General features: G+C 55.1%; 2 protein-coding genes across 2 annotated transcripts; both read right to left on the bottom strand.

Annotated features, from left to right (window-relative positions):
* Window positions 1–93: 93 nt before the first annotated feature.
* INAFM1 (InaF motif containing 1) lies at window positions 94–2,420 on the bottom strand. Its single transcript, XM_033128848.1, has 2 exons — window positions 2,212–2,420; window positions 94–1,938 (listed from the first exon to the last, which is right to left on the bottom strand). Exon 2 carries the CDS (start codon window positions 870–872, stop codon window positions 447–449), a length of 426 nt encoding a protein of 141 aa, XP_032984739.1. The 5' UTR covers window positions 873–1,938; window positions 2,212–2,420; the 3' UTR covers window positions 94–446.
* Window positions 2,421–3,827: 1,407 nt separating this feature from the next.
* CCDC9 (coiled-coil domain containing 9) lies at window positions 3,828–14,271 on the bottom strand. The gene is made up of 12 exons (XM_033128847.1): window positions 14,152–14,271; window positions 12,411–12,484; window positions 12,177–12,281; window positions 10,449–10,550; window positions 10,018–10,266; window positions 8,491–8,574; window positions 8,235–8,408; window positions 7,507–7,688; window positions 5,301–5,347; window positions 5,064–5,196; window positions 4,564–4,654; window positions 3,828–4,477 (listed from the first exon to the last, which is right to left on the bottom strand). The coding sequence occupies exons 2-12, from the start codon at window positions 12,411–12,413 to the stop codon at window positions 4,052–4,054; spliced, it is 1,596 nt and encodes a 531-aa protein (XP_032984738.1). The 5' UTR covers window positions 12,414–12,484; window positions 14,152–14,271; the 3' UTR covers window positions 3,828–4,051.
* Window positions 14,272–17,788: the final 3,517 nt, after the last annotated feature.

Raw genomic sequence — 17,788 nt, 5'->3', positions numbered from 1 at the left:
CAAGAGAGACAAAGCTAAGATGCCAGGAAAGACTTCCCTCACAAACTTGAGAGGGGAGGCACCTCTGCAGACAACACGACAAACAAGCACGAGGCAGTTGGGACTGGAGTTTATTGCAGGTGGATGTATGGATACGGAGATTCAGAGAGGGGGACGAGCTGTGGGCTCTGTGCTCAGAATCCTACGGAGGGTCAGGAACAGAGGTCAAAATGTGGTCTGCCAGATGGTGGAAGACCCGGCCAAACAGTGGAAGAGCTGCAAAGCGCGAGGCCCCAAGACAGCTCCCCTTCGCCCTCCCCCTCACCCCCATTCTTCAGAATGACGGCGCCAGAGACGCTAGGCGATTTCATGAAGACTGAGTCCGGGCCCAACTGGGAACGGCGGATCCACGGTGCGGGCGCCGGGCTCTCCAGGATCAGCGGTCTAGCTTAGCGTAGTTGGGATGATCACCCGAGCCCTCGCCTCCTGGCTGCCTCCGGCGTCTCTCCAGGCGTCTGGCGGCTCCGGTCGCTGTGGCGGCGGCGGCGGCGGCGGCGGCGGCTGTGCGGCAGCTCAAGCCGGGGTCGCGGCCCGTCGGGGGCTCCCAGGAGGCAGGAGACTGAAGCAGCGGCGGACGCCGGAGCAGGCGGAGCGCCTGGGCGGGCGGCGCACTGAGCGGACGGCGCGCTGGGCGGCGGGCCGGCCGGGGCCGCGGGGGGCCGCGTGGGAACCCAGATGAGACCGTAGTAGACGGCGAGCAGCACTGCTGCCAATGAGACGCAGAGGAAGTAGGCGCAGACCGGGGCCAAGCGCAGCCAGCGACCCCGCGGGCCCTCGCTTAGGCCGGCGCCACCCGGGCTCTCGCCGCCGCCCACGCAGCTCGTGCCCCGCATCCCCGCAGCCCACTCCGCCGGGTGCGGAGGCCCGCACAGGCCCCACCCCTGCAACACAGGCCCCGCCCCCTCGGAGGACCGCCTCCGCGGTCTAAATCTCCCTGGTCCAACCGCGCCCCCGCCAGCGTGGTCACGCCCCCGCGCGGGCGGGCCTCCTCAGCGTTCTAGGCCCGCCCTTCCTCAGCCTCTAGCCAACCGTTATCAAGCTAAAATTTAACCACAGCGTTCTGACCCCGCCCCAGGCTTGTAATACTTGGTCTTTTCTTAAATTCAGGTCTCTGCCCAGCCGACTACGGTAGACTTCTGAGTTATACCCAAGCCTCTTAAATGTGAGCCCGTCCCAAGGCTTAGCCCCTCCCTCTTTTTGGGGCCACTTCCCCGCGCCCTGCCTGACCCTGCCCCTTTTCGGGACTCCAACTTTTTCCAGGCATCTAGCCTCGCCCAAGCCCCGCCTCCTTCTGGCTCAGGCCTCTCAAGCCCGCCCCTCCGTAGGCGCAACGCCGCCTCAGTTCCAACTTGCTTTTCTCCGAATCAGACTATACTCCAGCATTCGACTCCGCCCTCTTCTCTCCCAGGCCTCACCCCTCTCTAGTCCAGGCTCCACCCTTTTCCTCTTTCCTTTTCCTCACCCGTTTCCGCAACGAATTCTAACTACGCTCTCCGCCGGTGACTGCCCCCCCCACCAGTTTTAGGAACTCCCATAAACCGGCTTTCGTGGCCCCACCTCTTTTCCTGACGCTTCGCAAGTCCTAACCCCGCCCACCAGAATACCGGCCCCGCCCAGGAGCCCTAACCACACCCCTCACGGGACCAGCCTCCTCCATACTGCGTCCGGAGGTCAAAGGTCATGCCCGCACGCTCCAGCTCCAGCCCACATCCAATCACGCCCCTTCCCCACCCCTCTTAATTTCTCCTTTTCCCTAAACAATGGGGTCCAGAGTGGGCTCCAGGGAGGAGAGCGCACAGCCTGGAGAGCCAGAATAACTCCCTCCAGCCGCCCCCCTCCCCATCAAGGCGGGGAAGCTTCAGTCCCCTCCCAGCAGCGTCTTCAGGAATTCGGGGAGGCCTGCGGGGGGAGGGGGGAAGGGAAGACGTATCAGGGGGGGTGGAGGAAGGAAGACCCTTTCCTCCCGCCTCTTCCGCCACGGAAAAGCCTGCGAAGCACAGCAACCCAGCCTGCCCCCGCCAGAAACACAGTTCAAAGATTAGCGAAAGCGCTGCGTTTTAATAGAGACGGGGCCAGTGGCTGAGAAATTCGAGTCCTTCGGAAGAGTCACCGGCCAGGCCCCAGATGTAAGCTTCTGTAGGCGAGAAACTCGGCCCGGATACTAGCACCTACCCCACAAGACCTCCATAGGTGTGTAACTCGGAGGCGTCTCAGCACTCGGGTGCCAGGGCGCCCCCGATTTGTGAGATTGGTCTATTGCCCTGGCCCCTCCCCGTTCCCTGTCCCTGACTCCTCCCCCCTTACATTTAACCCTCTCCTGGCTGGAGTGTGGCGGAAGCAGAGGACAGAGGAGCGAGGCGGCGGGATGTTAGTGCAGAGTCGGCGGGTGCGGTCAGCGGGCGGCCCCCGGTGGCGGAGCGGCTGCCACCACCTTGCAGAAACGCACCCTCTGGAAGTCGGTGATCTCTGCTGTCTCCTGGCCCTCGGGGCCCGCCTCTGCGGAGAAAAAGGGAGGTCAGCAGAGAACAGTTCCCGGCCCCTCCACCCAGACCCGGGACACCCCCGTTGAGCCCCGCCCTCATCATGATTGAGCCTGGCTACAGCCGTTCCGCGCTAAGTAGTTTATGAGGCTCAGACAACTTTAATTCTCGCAGGGGACCCACGAAGCAGCACACACCCCAACAGAACCCTGTTTACAATCGAGAAGATAATCTAGTATAGCGAGATCACTCACACTTGGCCAACAAGTGACCCAGAGACAAAGCGCTCGGGCACCCCGGCCCCACCCACCATCCCAAACTACTCCGACACTGGCCCACCCCCACCTCAGGAGCCTAAACCTATCAGGACCTCCCTTCGAGGACCTGCCCTCCCTTGCCCTTGCCCGCCTCCTCGGTTCTAACCAGACCTTCCTCGGCTCTGCCCCCAAATCCTAAACCCACTCCTAGGGGGGAGGTACCTGCTTCACAACCTGGCTTCCACGCGGGGGGCGAGGTGAGGAGATGGGGTTCAGCCTCTCGTTCCTACTCCCTTGGACTCAACGTTCTAAACGGGTCCGCATTTCTATTCTAATTTACCCCACTCGTTACACCTCAAAACCCTAATCGCGCTCAATTAAACCCATTACTCTGTCCCTCCCCATTTTTTCCGTTTAAATTTCTTAAATTTCTTAAATTTCCGTTTAAATGACCTGTTTAAATTTCTAATCCTGCCGCCCCCCGCCCGCCCCCCCCCCCCGATCTAGCCCCATCCCTTTACCTTTAGATAACTTTCCTAAACGGCTAGGGCCCAAGGCTGCAGCCTAATCCCGCCCTGGCTCCACCTCCTCACCCCCAGGCCAGTGCACACCTTCAATCCCTGGTCGCTGGGCACCGGAAGTCCTTCCCTCAGCCCCACCCTCTGACCCTGGCTCCACTCTCACCTCATCCCAGCATTCTCACCTCCCCCCCAGGTGGCTACCCCACACACCTAAGGTGGAGCCACAGCTCCACTCCATCCTCCACTCGCCAAGCCCTCCTCTCCCCAGCCCCAGAGGAAGAAGAGGAAGGCAGGCAGCCACGTCCAGGGCCCATCAGCTCCCCCACCTGGAACTGCCTCAGACCCATCCTCTTCAGCTTTCTGGGTTCCTGGGAGGCTGGGCGCACTCTCCAGCGAGGCAGGAGCTGGCTGGTCACCTCCTGGGGAAGGGGGAGGCCCAGTCAAGAACCTCCCCCTCCAAACAGCCCCCACCCTGAGAGAAGGCACTAGGGGAGTGAAAGGGGGTTCAAGGACACACCTGGGGAATGTCATTTGACAACGTGAACTCTTTATTGGGAAGGGGGCTCTGAATGGCCCAGAGCAGGGGCAGGATCTGGGGGTGGGCATTCCAGAGACAGGGGCAGACAGTACACAGGGGGGCATGGGCTGTCCTCCCTAGCCACCAGGGCAGTGGGGCACATGGGGTCCCAGAGCCCCGCCCCTGAGGTTCCCCCCTGCCCATGCACCCCTCGAGCACACACACAAGCAGCCAGCTTCATGCATTTTCAAAAGGCCAGGCCTCACCCGGAGAGAGGGCATCAGCCGGGTGGGTAGTCCGGGGAGAATTCAGCTCCATCTCTTCACCCCAGTCGGACACAGGCTGATGGCCCCCAGGGGGCAAGAAGGGGCTGGAAGGCTTGCTAGGAGACTGGGGAAGTGGCAGGGGCTCCTGGGGCCCGGCGGGCTCTTGTTTGGCCTGCTCACTACTCGGGCTCTCAGTGGGCTCTGCCTCTTGGCGTTGATGGTCTTGGGCTGCTGCTTCCTCCTCCTCCTCCTCCTCCTCCTCCTCTTCCTCCTCAATCTCCTCCTCGTCCTCACTCACATCTTCCCACTCCTCGTCTTCCCCTTCATCCTCCTCCCCCTCGTCCTCCTCCCCCTGATCCTCAGGAGGCCGGTGGGCAGGGGCTGGGGTCTCAGGCGGCTGTGGGGAACACAAGGAAAGTCGGGGAGAGGGTGGGTGCCCTGAGCACGTCCACAGCCCCTGTCCAGAGATGACAGCCACCCTACCTTTGTGATTGTCTCTTCTGGGGGAGTGGGCTGTGGGGCCTCGGGGGCTGGGGACACGGCCTCCTTTGTCTCCCAGCGGTCATCATGGTCACTGAAGAGGAGAGAGAGGAAGGGTGAGACCTGGGGGTAAAGGAGGAAGGCGCTTCCCACCGCCAGCTCCTTCCCAGAGAAGCAGCACAAAACTCCACTTGTAGGGAAGAGAGGGGCTGTGGGATTTCCAGAAGGAAATGGTGGCATGTGTCCTCAGGTGTCAGGGAGAGAGAGATTGGGGGGAGCAGGGGGGACAGGGAGAAGAGGAGATGGGTGGGAGGGGAAGGGTGAACAGATGAAAGCAAAGTTGAGGGCCAAGGCCCGACTCCCCCAAACCAAGCTCCTGATCCAGAGAGACCAAGTACCCAGAGAGGCACACAGACCCACAAATACACAAGTAAGAACGACCGGGGACAGGGCCACACAGCCCCACTAGGGGTGTTCACATACTCAGGGAAGGGGTGTCCCACCTGTAGGCATGGGGGGCTGCCTTGGCCTGGGGTCGGCTGCTCTTCCTCCTCCTGCGACTGACCTCAGCTTTATGCTGGGACAGAAACTCCCTGAAAGTGGGGGGTTTGGGGGGCCGGGCCCAAGCCTGGTCATCTGCAACAGAATCCAGGAGGGGTTGGGGACGGGAAGCATGACACAAACCACCCCCCATGTCTGGCCCAACGAACTGCGTCACCCCACTGAAGACACCCACTCACCGTAATGGTGGGACGGTTCAAGGGCAGCAGCCGGGCCATCCTTGAACCTAGAAAAAGAGAAGGGGATGAGCAGGCAACTGGGTACACAGTGGGAGCAAGAGGGTAGGAAGAGGTAAGCGGGAGAGACGGGGGCCGGGGTCAGAAATCAAGATCGTAGGAGAACATGTTCAACCAGACTGGGGGTCACTGATTAGAAGGGGGACAGGATCAGGTGATGGACAAGAGACAAATTTAACATATTGACAAATACAGAAAGAAAAAACTCAGTAACCCCCTAGGACAAAAATCTGTAAAGTACATGATCCCCAGCTTCCTGTCTGGACTTACTTCCTATTATTCTCTCTCACCTCCCCAGCTAAGCAGGTTCCCCTACCACAGGGACCTTCTGCCTCAGGGCCCTCGCACCTGCTGCTGCTGCGACACTCTTCTGCAGATCTTTCAGTGGCCCCACCTCCTTCAGGCCTCAGCTCAGAGGCGTTCCTAAACCCCCATTTAAAATAATCGTATCTTGGGGCAGCCGGATGGCTCAGTGGTTAGAGCACGAGCTCTCAACAACAGGTTGCCGGTTCAATTCCCGCATGGGATGGTGGGCTGCGCCCCCTGCAACTAAGATTGAAAACGGCAACTGGACTTGGAGCTGAGCTGCGCCCTCCACAACTAGATTGAAGGACAACGACTTGGAGCTGATGGGCCCTGGAAAAACACACTGTCCCCCAATAAAAATAAATAAAAATAAAAAATTGTATTAAAATAATCCTATCTTATCACATATATACCTGGTTTCCCCAAAAATAAGACCTAGCCGGACCATCAGCTCTAATGCATCTTTTGGAGCAAATATTAATATAAGTCTTGGTCTTATTTTACTGTAACATAAGACCGTCTTATATTAATTTTTGCTCCAGAGGACGCATTAGAGCTGATGGTCTGGCCAGGTCTTATTTTCGGGGAGACACAGTATTACCTAAGTCTAAGACAACAGCCTCCATCCCTCCGTGCACTCTGCTTCATTCTTCTTCATAACCTCAAATAGATCTAGTCATGGCCCATCTTTCCCACTGGACTCGAAGTTCCATAAAGGCAGAAGCGTGCTAGTCACTGCTGTGTCCCCATCATCTAGAACCTGACACATAAGAGGGACTCAGTAAACATCTGCTGACAATATCAATGCACACATGCATTAATGAAACGTTGCAGGCTGTTTTGGGGAACCAAGAGAAAAACAATTACTTTCTCATTTTTAACCCTGAGAACATCTCTCCAAAAGCCCAGCTACCTATACCTTAGAAAGATCAGCAACAATATCTGTGCAAAATACTCATGCTTGCACAAGCTTAGCTCACCCTCCAAAAATAAGTATTCTGACCCCCAGACACACAGACAAGGTCCTCCCTGTGTAGCCAACGTTAACGATAAAAGTTCTAGGTATGAAATCTTCCAACGCAGCAAAAGACAGAGGATGGCGTAGAAGCTACAGTTGCTGATCTTAAGACTGCCGTTCATCTGCTCTTTCAGTATGGAAGTTGGTCCTCTTGTCAATGACATAATGATACCTTCGCTTTAAGTCTGACCAACTGGATTTTTCCTGGACCCGAAAGAGGAGAGAGTCAGATTTGAGGATAATGATTCCACGGGGATAAGGAGGTTGGGTTGGTGAGGGACAGGTCAGCGGGATGCAGGGAGAATGCAGAGGTCTAATCGCTGTTAGCAATTCTTCCTGTCCTCCCTGCGTATGTACGTCCGCGCCTTAAACCATGGAGCCACTGCAGTACTAGCCACTGGAGTGGGCAGCTTTATAGTTCCTGCCCTGGCGATGCTGGTGTATTGGCTAATGAGAATGGGGAAGTGTGTCCATTCTCCCTCTTGCCCATCTGCCAATGCTATGACCAGCGCTTCCCCAGGGAGCTGCTCCCCTCAGCCTGAACCCCAGAATGAACACACGTGGAGCAGAACTGAGTTCAACCTGCATCGAGAAGCCAAGCCCAGCCAGACCCACAGCTGAAAGTCCAGCCTGCATTAGCTGAACCCAGCTGACCTGTGAACACAAGCAAGAGATGCTTTTATACACCACTGAGACGTGGTTACACAGCATTGCCACAGCGAATGCGAACTGACATACAGGGTGAGAAGCTCGAGCAAGTCAAAGGACTTAGAAGTCAGGGCCAAGGTCAAGGAGCCAAACGGGGTGAGCGAAGAGGAGACTCACATGCCATCAGTCTTCTCAGCATCCCACTCCCGCCGCCACTGGCCAGTGGGCTTGCGGTGTCTCTGCAGCCGCTCCTGGTCAATCTTCTCCCTCTCCTGCTTCCAGCGCAAGTACTCCGACCGCTCCCGGCCCGTCATGGAGAGTGTCATGTCACCGGCACCACCCAAGCCGGCCCGGCGGCCCTGCCCAGCAGCAGACAGGCAGTCAGGGCCCTAGTCTACAACGCAGCCCACCCCACGCCCTCCAGGTTCTCAAGGTCACACGAGAAGTGGACAGGCGGAGATTAGAAGCAGGACTATTCCCGGGGCACCATCTCAGAGAGGCCATCCTAGATCTCTTTGTTAAGGAGCACCCCTCTCTATCTTCTATCCCCTCACCCAGCTTTCTTAGATTTTTCTTGACAACATTTGGCATTACCTGACATCTGATCATATATTCATTTATTTAGCTGCCACCAGAATAAACTTCGTTAGGGCAGAGGCTTTGCCTTGTTTACAACCCTAAGCCCCAGCAGCTCCGACAGTGCCTGGTGCCCAGCCGGTGCCCAGTAAACATTACCGACATTAGGAAGCAGAGGACATGGCCAAAAGGAAGCAGTGTGGTATTGGCACCAGAGCCAACAATTCAGGCGGTGGTGAGAGAGACGCTGCCTCTCCCTATCCTGTCTCTCTCGCAGCTGTGCCTGGGGCTCAGCACACACCCAGGGTGTCCCCGCTGCCAGCACCCACCTGCCGCTCCTGCTCGAGGCCGCAGCGCACCCGCTCAAAGTCGGGACCCCCCCAGTTGCGCCCGTGCCGGCGGCTGCCTTCCCGGCGGTCCCGCTCGGGCTCCTCCAGGGGCCCACTGCGCCGCCGGGGGTCATCTAGGAAGTTCCGCACGGGGTTGGGCTCCAGCACACCTTCCTGTGGGCGCAGGGAGCAGGAAGTTGGCAGGCTCACCGGCCTGGGCGGCTCTGCCCCACACAGGGGACGCCCTGGCACTGACCCGCTGGTTGCGCTCGTATTCCGCAATCTTCTCCATCTCTTCGTTCATCTTCTCGATGTTCTGCCTGCGCCGCTCCTCCCACTCCTGGGGGACAGAGAGACACCAGCATCAGGAAGCAGCACTCAGCTCTTCTGTGCAGAAGAATCAACGTGGCAGACGTGAGCCTCTCTTCTCAGACAGACCTGCTTTCCAGGCTTGCTCTCAGCTGGCATCTGGAACTTGGCTCCCAGTGTGTTCTAGTCAACAGGTAACTGACAAGGGGGGCTCACCATGCCTCGACGTTTATGCCATGATGGTACATGCTGACCACTTGCTTTCCTTCTGGGGCCACAAGTTTTCTGAGTATGTACCAGGCAGAGGGGACCTATGTGGCCAGCCCCCGATAAAAACCCTGGGCACTAGGTCTCTAATGCGATCCCGGTAGATGACCCTTCACATATGTGGCCACGACTCAATGCTGGAAGAATTAAGTGCAGTCTGTGTGACCCCATTGGGCGAGGCTTCTTGGAAGCTCACACCGAGTCTCCTCCAGACTTCAGCCCATGTGCCTTTTCCCTTTGCTTGATTTTGCTTCATATTCTTTCACTGGAATAAATCTCAGCGGGGAATCTTTCTAGCAAAACACTGAGAGGAGTTGGGAACCCCGACGTTCCATAGCCACCACAGTTATAATGACAATAATAGTAATAATTTGGCAGATGGCTAGGTGACCCACCCCCAATTCATTCTCCCTTTCTTCCATGGTAACAGAATTATACACGAGCACGTGACCAAGCTGCTAGAGATGATGTTTTCATTCCCAGGGCTCGGCATACAAGAGGGAAATAAGCTTTCCCTTGATTTAAGCCGTGGTATTGTGGGGTCTTTTTCTTACAGCCGCTTAGCACGTACAAATAGTAAACGTCTGTAAGTTACGATCATTGAGCGCTTCTCAAGGTTTCAGTGCCTGATGTCGCAGAATGTTTATGATAACCTTTAAAGCTGAGTATTCTTCCCACTTAAGAGTGAGAACCCGGAAGCTCCCAGAGCGGAAGTGAGCTGCCCAAGGACAGAGAACTAGTAGAACCAGGGCGACCTCAAGTCCATGGCGGGCTCTGAGCCACTATGCTAGCTGGTCTCCCACCCTGCTAACCTGCGTGTCGGGGTGACGGAAGCAGTTACAATAAAAACATCCCTGCTCCACACAAACAAATCCAAGGAGTGAGACAGACAGAAAGAGAGAGAGCATATGCACTGGACAGAGCCCACCAGACAGAGAGAGCCCACCAGAGACAGACAGAGCCAGAAAGAGACGGGCAAGCACGCACCAAGAGATCAACGAAAGGGGAGACAGAGAGAAAGACAGGGGAAGTACACACAAGTATTGACCAGGAAGAAGAGAGAGACAGTGCCGGATGGAGAAACTGGAAAAGAAAAAGAAACACAGAAAGATAGACAAATGGTCAAACAGTCCATTTGCAAGCAAAGAAAGACAGGAATGACAACAGTGAGCCCCAGGCAGAGGTCTCCACCCTTCCTGGCTCCTACCTTGGATTTGCGGTCAGCTGTTGATGTATCTCCAGCTCCAGAGAGATGAGGGGACCCCCTGCCCCGGCCCCTCCGGCCGCGGCCCCCAGCTCCTCCTCGAGGCTGCCCCCCAGGACTGTCATCCCAGCTGCGGGACGCCCGGCCCATCCCTGCCCGGCCTCCCTGCTGGGTGGGAGTCCGGCCTCCCCTGCTGGACCCTGGGAGCCGAGGAGTCCCCGGAGACCTCCGGGAGGGACCCTGGTGCTTCTCCTGAAAGAGTAAGGGAAGAAAAGTCCAGTGAGTGGGGCAAGGAGACTGGGATGGCCCAGGTCCAAGGGCAGCTGCCAGGATGGAGGCCACCCACAGGTCTGGGATAGCTGGGAGGGCTCTCAAGTCTCAATTCTCTCCCCTTCCCTGTCCTCAGGCATCGCCCACCTCGGTGTGGAACTCACCACCTCAATTGCCACATTCTCCTTCTCCAGCGAGCGGCCCTTCCGGGGAGCTGTCACTGCTACACCCTCAAGTTCAGCTTTTTTACGGTCCTCTTCAATCTCCTAGGAGCAAACATCAGAGGTAGGCGAGTATCAGAAATCCTGTGCGCTGCTGGACTCCCAGAGCCCCCTGAATTTCTCCTAAATTTCCCCAGCTCAGGCCTCTCTCCTGAGCGCTAGAAAACTGGTCACTTCAGCATCTTCGCCCAAACTGTATCACGCTGCTCCCCTGCTCAGAACCCTCCTGTGGTACCCACCTCTGAGTAAGAGCCACAGGCTACCCCACAACCTACAGGGTCCTAAGAATCTGGCCTTCCTACCACCTGAACTCATCTCCCACCTGTTTCCATTGCTCACTCTGGCCTCCTCACTGTTCCTAGGAAATACCAGACTCAGATCTGCCTCAGGGCCTTTGCACATGCTATTCCCTCTGCCAAGAACACTCTCCCCAGAGATCCTTCAGTCCCTCACCTCCTTCAGGTCTCTGCTCAGATGTCCCCTTCTCAAAGAGGCCTTACTTGACCAGCTTATAAAAACCAGCTCCCTTGCCATTCTCATGCCCCTTCCCCTGTTCATACCTGGCTTTATGTGTGTTTTGCCTACTGTCTGCCTCCCCCCTGCAACACAATCCACTCAAGGACAGGGATATGTCTGTCTTGTTCACTGATACATACCCCAAGCTTAGAACACTGCCTGGAACACAACATAAACTCAGTATATATTTTTTTTTTTGCTTGTTTTTTAAATGAATGAATGCATGAGAAATGAATAATGAAAGCTATTCCTCTCAGGTCCCATCTCAGGGACAGCCTATCCTGTCACCTTTGACAGAGAACCTGGGCCTCGTCCTAGACCCTCCCTCCACCTCCCCACCTCCCATCAGTCACTGAGTCCCCTCAACAACAGCCCTTTCCCATGCCAGGCACCCCCCTTGTCCCCCTGAGGTCCCTGCCTTAGCTTCCTCCTTGGTTTCTGGTCTCTAGTATCGCCTTCTCCTATTCACACCACACAGCAGCCACAGGGGCTTCCTAAAAAGCTATTCTGACTTGGTTCTACTCCTGCTCACAGGCTAACCGCCCTCCATGGCTCCCCAGTGCACTCTAGACAAAATCCAAACTCTTAGCCTGGCCCCTACTGACCTCTCCAGGTCGGTATCGCCTGACTGACCTTCCAACTTTAAGCTCCAAGTTTTTGCACAAACTGCTCCCTCTGTTGGAAACACGTTCCACTCTATTTTTCAAATGACTAATGTCTACTTACCTTTCAGGTCTCAGAATCCCCTCCTACAGGAAGCCCTCCCTAATATCCCCCAGGCTGAGGGAAGAGGCCTCTCTGAGCTCCCAAAGACCCCTGAACTCCCATCCCAGCCTTGCTCAGTTTGGGTCATCACTAACTAAAGTCAGGTCTGTGCACCCACTGGACTGTCAACCCTGGAAGGGCAGGCCCAGGGCTGTCTCAGTCTCAGCTGTTTCCCCAGCACCACTCAGCACAGGGCCTGACCCAGTAAAGACCTTTTGTGAATGAATGACGAAATGATGGCATGAAGAAAGGAATGCCAGGCAAAGGCCTTTGGCTTTTATCCTGAGAGTGAAGGGGAGCCATGAAAAGGTTTTAAGGCAGGGAAAGGTGAGGGAAACTCACTGCGGGGGAGGAGAGGGGATGGGGTCTCCCAGGGCGGGGCTAGGGCACCTGGTAGCGCCGGATGAGGGCCTCATTCTTCCGCCGAAGAGCCTCAATCCTCTTGTCCAACTCAGCATCCTTCTCCTCCTTCGATTTCAGATCCAGCGTAGCTGACTGAGAGGAAGAAACAGTAAGACCTATACCCATCCCAGTGCCGTTCAACCCAGGGTCTGAGTCTGGCACCCTCCTCCCAAGCCCCCTGCTCCAAAGCTCCGATTCCAGAGACCCCACTTTCCATCTCACCATTCCACTGGCTGGGTGGGGCTGAGATCCCAGCAAACCTTCCCTGCACAATCTGGACACAGCACTGGGGGTTCCTGAGGGCAGAAGGAACAAAAGGACTAAGGTCAGTGCTCCCCCAATATGCTTCTTCCACTCCCACACTTCCTCTCTCTCACACCTGTATCCACAAAAACACCTGCACCTCAAAAGAATTCTGGCCCTCATGCCCTCTTCTTGAAATGCTAGTCCATTTCTTACCTGGAAAATTTAATTTAGGGTCGGCCCCCTCTGAACATTTGGACCCACCCATTTCCCACGTAAACACTAGATTCCCACCCACCTTGGGAAAGTTCTGGCCCCACTTCACCACCTAAACCATCTAACACTGCTCCCCTCCAAACGAAGTTCTCTAGTCCAGCCTCTACACCCCTGTGCTGAGTTTTAACCTGAGACTCCATCTCAAGAGATTCTGAGATACATTCTCTCCCCACGACCTGCACAAGAAAGTTCTAGGCCCACCATCCTGTGTCCATTCTGGTGCCGCTCACAACCCTGTGAACATTCTAGATCCCTCTCTATCCCAGAAATGTTTCAGAAACGTCTCAGAACCCCACACTCAAAAAAAGCTCGAATCCCACTCCTACAGACTGCCGCGAACCCTTAAAGCACATTCTAAACCCACGTCTACCTCAGCGATGTCCTAGCCTCGTCCCCACCATCCCGAGAAAAGTGTCGCTGCCTCCCTGTACCCCGCAAAGATCACGAAAACAGGCCCAGTACCCACTGACGAGGCTTTGTAGGCCAGGCCCGACCTCCCCAGTGAATATTCTCCCCGCCCCGACACAAACAAAACTTGCCGAACCGCCGGTGGCTTTCCAGGGAAAAGCTCGTCTCGACCCGGTCGGCAACGCCACGGCCCCGCCCCCCCGCCAGGATAAACTTTCTGGCCCCGCCCACGCGCTCACGTCACTGATCTGGCCCTGCTTCCGACTTTCCCCGCCAACCCTCTGGCCCCGCCCCCTGACTCCCCAGGCAACAACCGGAACCCGCCTCCTCCTTCTCGTGTTACACCAGCCCCGCCCCGGTTCGCCTGCCACCACTCTGGCCCCGCCTCCAGATAACCTTCTTGTCACGCCCCCTGGCTCCCGCTCCCGCCTCGTCGCGTCAATATCTGGGCCTGCCCCTGACACCCCCAGCAACGGCCGTAGTTCTGACTCCACAGCCGGCTTCCCGGCCAACACTCTGACTGCGCCTCTGGTTCCGACAAAACTTTCTGGCTCCACCCCAGCATTCCCCTCCAGCACCCTGGACCGGCCCCCAGCTCCCGGTAACTTTTTGGCCCCGCCCCCGCCTTACGTCAGCCTCTGGATACGCCCCCGACTCCCCGGCCAACCCACTTCCAGCTCAGGCAAAACTTTCTGGCCCCGCCCCCAGCGTTTCGGCCAGCGTCCCGGCCCCGCCCCCTAGCTCTCCGGGCAACATTTTGGCCCCGCCCCCAGCGTGGGGCACAAACTTTAGGCCCCGCCCCCAGCTGCCCACCCATTCTCCGGCCCCGCCGTGCCGGGCCCTGCCCACCAGCCGACGTCTCGCCCCGCCAGCGTCCCTCTAGCTTCCCATGTGGGCGTCCTATCCCCGCCTCCCACAGAGTACTCTGACCCCGCCCCCGCGGGCTGGTCGCTCCCCCGCCTGCATCCGCTACCCCCACGTGGGGCGTCAGGCACCGCCCTCTCCGGGCGCACTCCCGGCCTCCTCTCCCGGTCACCTGTCCCGGAGACCCCGCGGCGTCCGCGACTCCGGGTCCGTCGGCCTCCACGTCCGCAGCTCCCGGGCCACGCGCGTCACTTCCCGCCCTCATCACGTGAAGAGGGGAAATAAAGAGGGTCACTTCCGGTCCTACCGGCCCATTTCCGGGAGCCTTTAAAGGTGCCGCGCTCCTGCGGGTGGACGCCGAAGTGCATCGAACTGGTCAGCAAGGGTGTTGTGCAAACGTGTTCCATGTCCTTCTGCTTGGATTACCTCCTTCCAGGGAAAGGAGACACCATTCTCTCTCTGTCTCTCTGTCTGTCTGTCTGTTTCTCTCTCTCTCTCTCCCACGTGCTCCCCTTATTTCCTGGTTCCAATAAATAGGTGCCAAGCACTGGACAATGACTCCTGGAAGTCTGACCTGCCCGGCTTGTGCTGGGGGAGATGTAGAGGGAGGGTCAAAGTGATGAACGTGGCAGACCCCATCCCTACCCTCATGAGGGAATACACAGGTAAATGTGAAATAACTAGAAACAGAAATGTGGGAGATGCTTTGTAAGGGGCAGGAGGAGAGGCCTGAGGGTGAGAGCAGGTGGCTGTTCAGGCAGAGACACACAGCCTGTGCAAAGGCCCTGTGGTGAATGAATTTGGTGTATTACAGGACCTGGAAGAAGATCAGAAAGGATTTGTCTAGAGTCCAGGGGGCTACGTGCATTAATCAAACTCAGACATAATAAGCCAGTTATTTTAAGTGATGATAAATACTACGCAATAACTTTATAAGAGGTTATGACAGTTATAAGCCGGCAGACCAGATTTCCTGCGATTGCCAGTAATTTTGTTTTGTTATTTAAAATATAGAAAGTGGGAGTATCTGGTAGTCCCTTGCCCATTATATGGCTAGTACTAACAGCCTTTCAGAGACCTCTACATATACAACTTAATACTCATAATTCCCAAGTACCTGCCAAGTTGACTACATCACTTGCTTCAGCTCTTTGTTCAAATGTCACCTCATAGGGGCTTTCCTTGAAACCACCAGTATAAATATCTTTTACTTACTTAACTTATTCACCATCTGTCTCTTGCACTACATTTTCTGTTTTATATCTTGCTGTGTTCCCATTGCCTACAACGGTACCTCACACACAGTAGGCTTTCAAAAAAAAAATTGTTGAATCTTTATTACTACTATTTTCTTGATTTTGTATAAAACAAAAAGCATATATACTGCACTGAAATTCTGTATCTTTTAACAATGGGTGGTTGACAACCTTTTATCCTGGAGATGGGCCATGATTTGCACACACATACACACCCCCCCCCATGGACATTTAGTTTGTTCCAATTTGGGGAGATTGCCGACAATGCTGCATTAAACTTCTAGAAGCACACAGCTTTGTGGGTACGTGATCTGTAAGTTGGCTCTAAAAGGATTCATAACGTGATTAGTACTGTGAACTCTGAAGCTAGAAGGTGTGGGTTTGCATCCTGGGCTGGCTCACTTACCGACTTCAGCTTTTTCATTTGTAAAACAGACGTTGTGACACCTTCCTCCTCGGTATGTTGTGCAGAATTCAGTGTGTCAGTGAATGAAAACACAGAAAGTGCTGGGCACAAGACCATTATGACCTCTAAAAAGACAAGTTGCTGGATCGAAGTCTAATTCACATTGTTACTTCAGAGTAAAAATGAAGAGTGGTGGCCCCAGGTTGCGTAGGGCCTGAAGTTTATACACAGTAGGAAGCCCTCTTGGAGAAAAAGAATAAAATAGTACCAGATTAGATAAAGACAACAGATTGGTGGTTACCAGTTTGGAAGGAGGGTTGGGGAGGCAAAATGGGTAAACGGGGCCAATCATATGGTAACAGGTAGAAACAAGACTTTTGGTGGTGAGCACACTATAGTGTATATAGATAGCGAATTATAATATTGTACACCTGAAACTTACATGGTCTTATTAACCAATGTTACCTCAATTTTAAAAATTGTTTTAAAGAATACAAAACTGAAAGGGCACCTCCCAGGGTGTTGGACAGAGCCATAGCAGTGAGGGGCCCAGAGGCTTACATTTCATGTCCCACACAGTAAAGCCACCTCTGATGGTGACAGCTATGTAGAGAAGTTGTGCCCACTTCCACCCTTCCAGACAGGACAGGAGTGCATGCTTTCCCAAAGCCTCACTGACGTGGTGTTTTATCACTTTTTGATTCTTGCCAATCTGATGGCCAAAGGGTGGTGTCTTGTTACAGTTTGAGTTGCCTGCCTAAATAAATGTCTGATTAAAAACTGAAGCAGAGTGCTTTTGTGTATGTCTGCTGGGGATCAGAAGATAAGATTAAGAGTGAGCCGGACCCTGAGAATTCGTCCTTGGGGCACTCAGCATTTTCACCAGAACTCTCCATGAAACAGGGAACGTCATCGTTATCTCCATTTTATAAATGAGGACGGGAGGCCCAGTAAGAATCCAAAGGTCAGCTAAGCTACCACTGACCGGGCATCTGCCTGGAGCAAAGCAACAGGCCCAGGCTCCAAGCAGTCCTGGTCTCCTCGCCCCTCCCAGCCAGCCAAGAGAGGCGTCTCACTCTCATTTCAGAGATGAAGACCCACAGTCAGAGAGCTGATGCCGCTGGCCGTAAGACATCCAGCTACTCAGCAGCCAACCTGGAATTTGAACCGAGGGCTGCCTGACCTGGGAGAGGAGAGACAAGATCATGGACTCTGGAGCCAGGCTGCCTGGGTTCAGATCCCAGCTCTGCCACCTGAGCTGTGGGACCCTGGGGAATTCACTTAACTTCTCTGATCCTTAGCGTCTTCATCTGTAAAATGATAATAACAGTGCCCACCATTGGGCTATGGGGGAGTAGGCAGGCTGAATAATGGCTCCCAAAGATGCCCACGCCTTGATCCCTAGAACCTGTGAATGTCACTTTACATGGCAAAGGGGTCTTTGCAGATGTGACTAAGTTAAGGATCTTGAGATGGGGAGATTATCCTGGACTCTCCTGGGGAGCCCAATGCAATCACAAGGGCCCTTATAAGGGGCATGCAGAGGGCGGTTTCACAGGGAAGAGGCTGTGTGACACTGAAGCAAGATGCTCTGCTCCTGGCCCTGAAGATGGAGGAAGGGCCCAAAAGCTGAGGAATGCAAAGAACCCAGCTGGAAAAGAAGCTTGAAAAGGTTAGTAAACCGATTCTCCCAGAGTCTCCTGAAGAAACATGGCCCTGCCCACACTTTGATTTTGGTCCAGTGAAACTGATTTCACACCTGACCCCCCAGAACTGTAAGCGAATGTGCATGTTTGATAGCAGCAAGAGGCACTTGGAATAGTGCCTGGCACACAGTAGGTGCATTAACAGTTACTGTTACTATTCCCTGAAACACCCCTGGCCAAATAACCCTAATTGCCTACCGGCGACACGTCATAAATGTTCGCCAACATTTTTGTTAAATGAATGCTCTCTTGATTTGCATTACAGCCTACAAGGTACCGTGTTTCCTTGAAAATAAGACCAGGTCTTACTAATTTTTGCTCCAAAAGACACAAGAGGGCTTATGTTCAGGGGATGTCATCCTGAAAAATCATGCTAGGGCTTATTTTCGGGGAAACACAGTGTCTATTTAGACCCATTTTACAGAGGGGAAAACAGGCTCA

Source organism: Rhinolophus ferrumequinum, chromosome 15 (assembly GCF_004115265.2).
Source record: "Rhinolophus ferrumequinum isolate MPI-CBG mRhiFer1 chromosome 15, mRhiFer1_v1.p, whole genome shotgun sequence".
NCBI lineage: Eukaryota > Metazoa > Chordata > Mammalia > Chiroptera > Rhinolophidae > Rhinolophus > Rhinolophus ferrumequinum.
This window is presented reverse-complemented; position numbering and strand designations above follow the sequence as displayed.

Coding starts and splice junctions, on each gene's coding strand:
- INAFM1 (XM_033128848.1), bottom strand. CDS start 872: ATGCGGGGCACGAGCTGCGTGGGCGGCGGCGAGAGCCCGGGTGGCGCC.
- CCDC9 (XM_033128847.1), bottom strand. Junction 10,267..10,448: donor AGAATGTGGCAATTGAGGTG/GTGAGTTCCACA, acceptor TTACTCTTTCAG/GAGAAGCACCAGGGTCCCTC. Junction 4,655..5,063: donor GCAGCCCCCCATGCCTACAG/GTGGGACACCCC, acceptor TCTCCTCTTCAG/TGACCATGATGACCGCTGGG.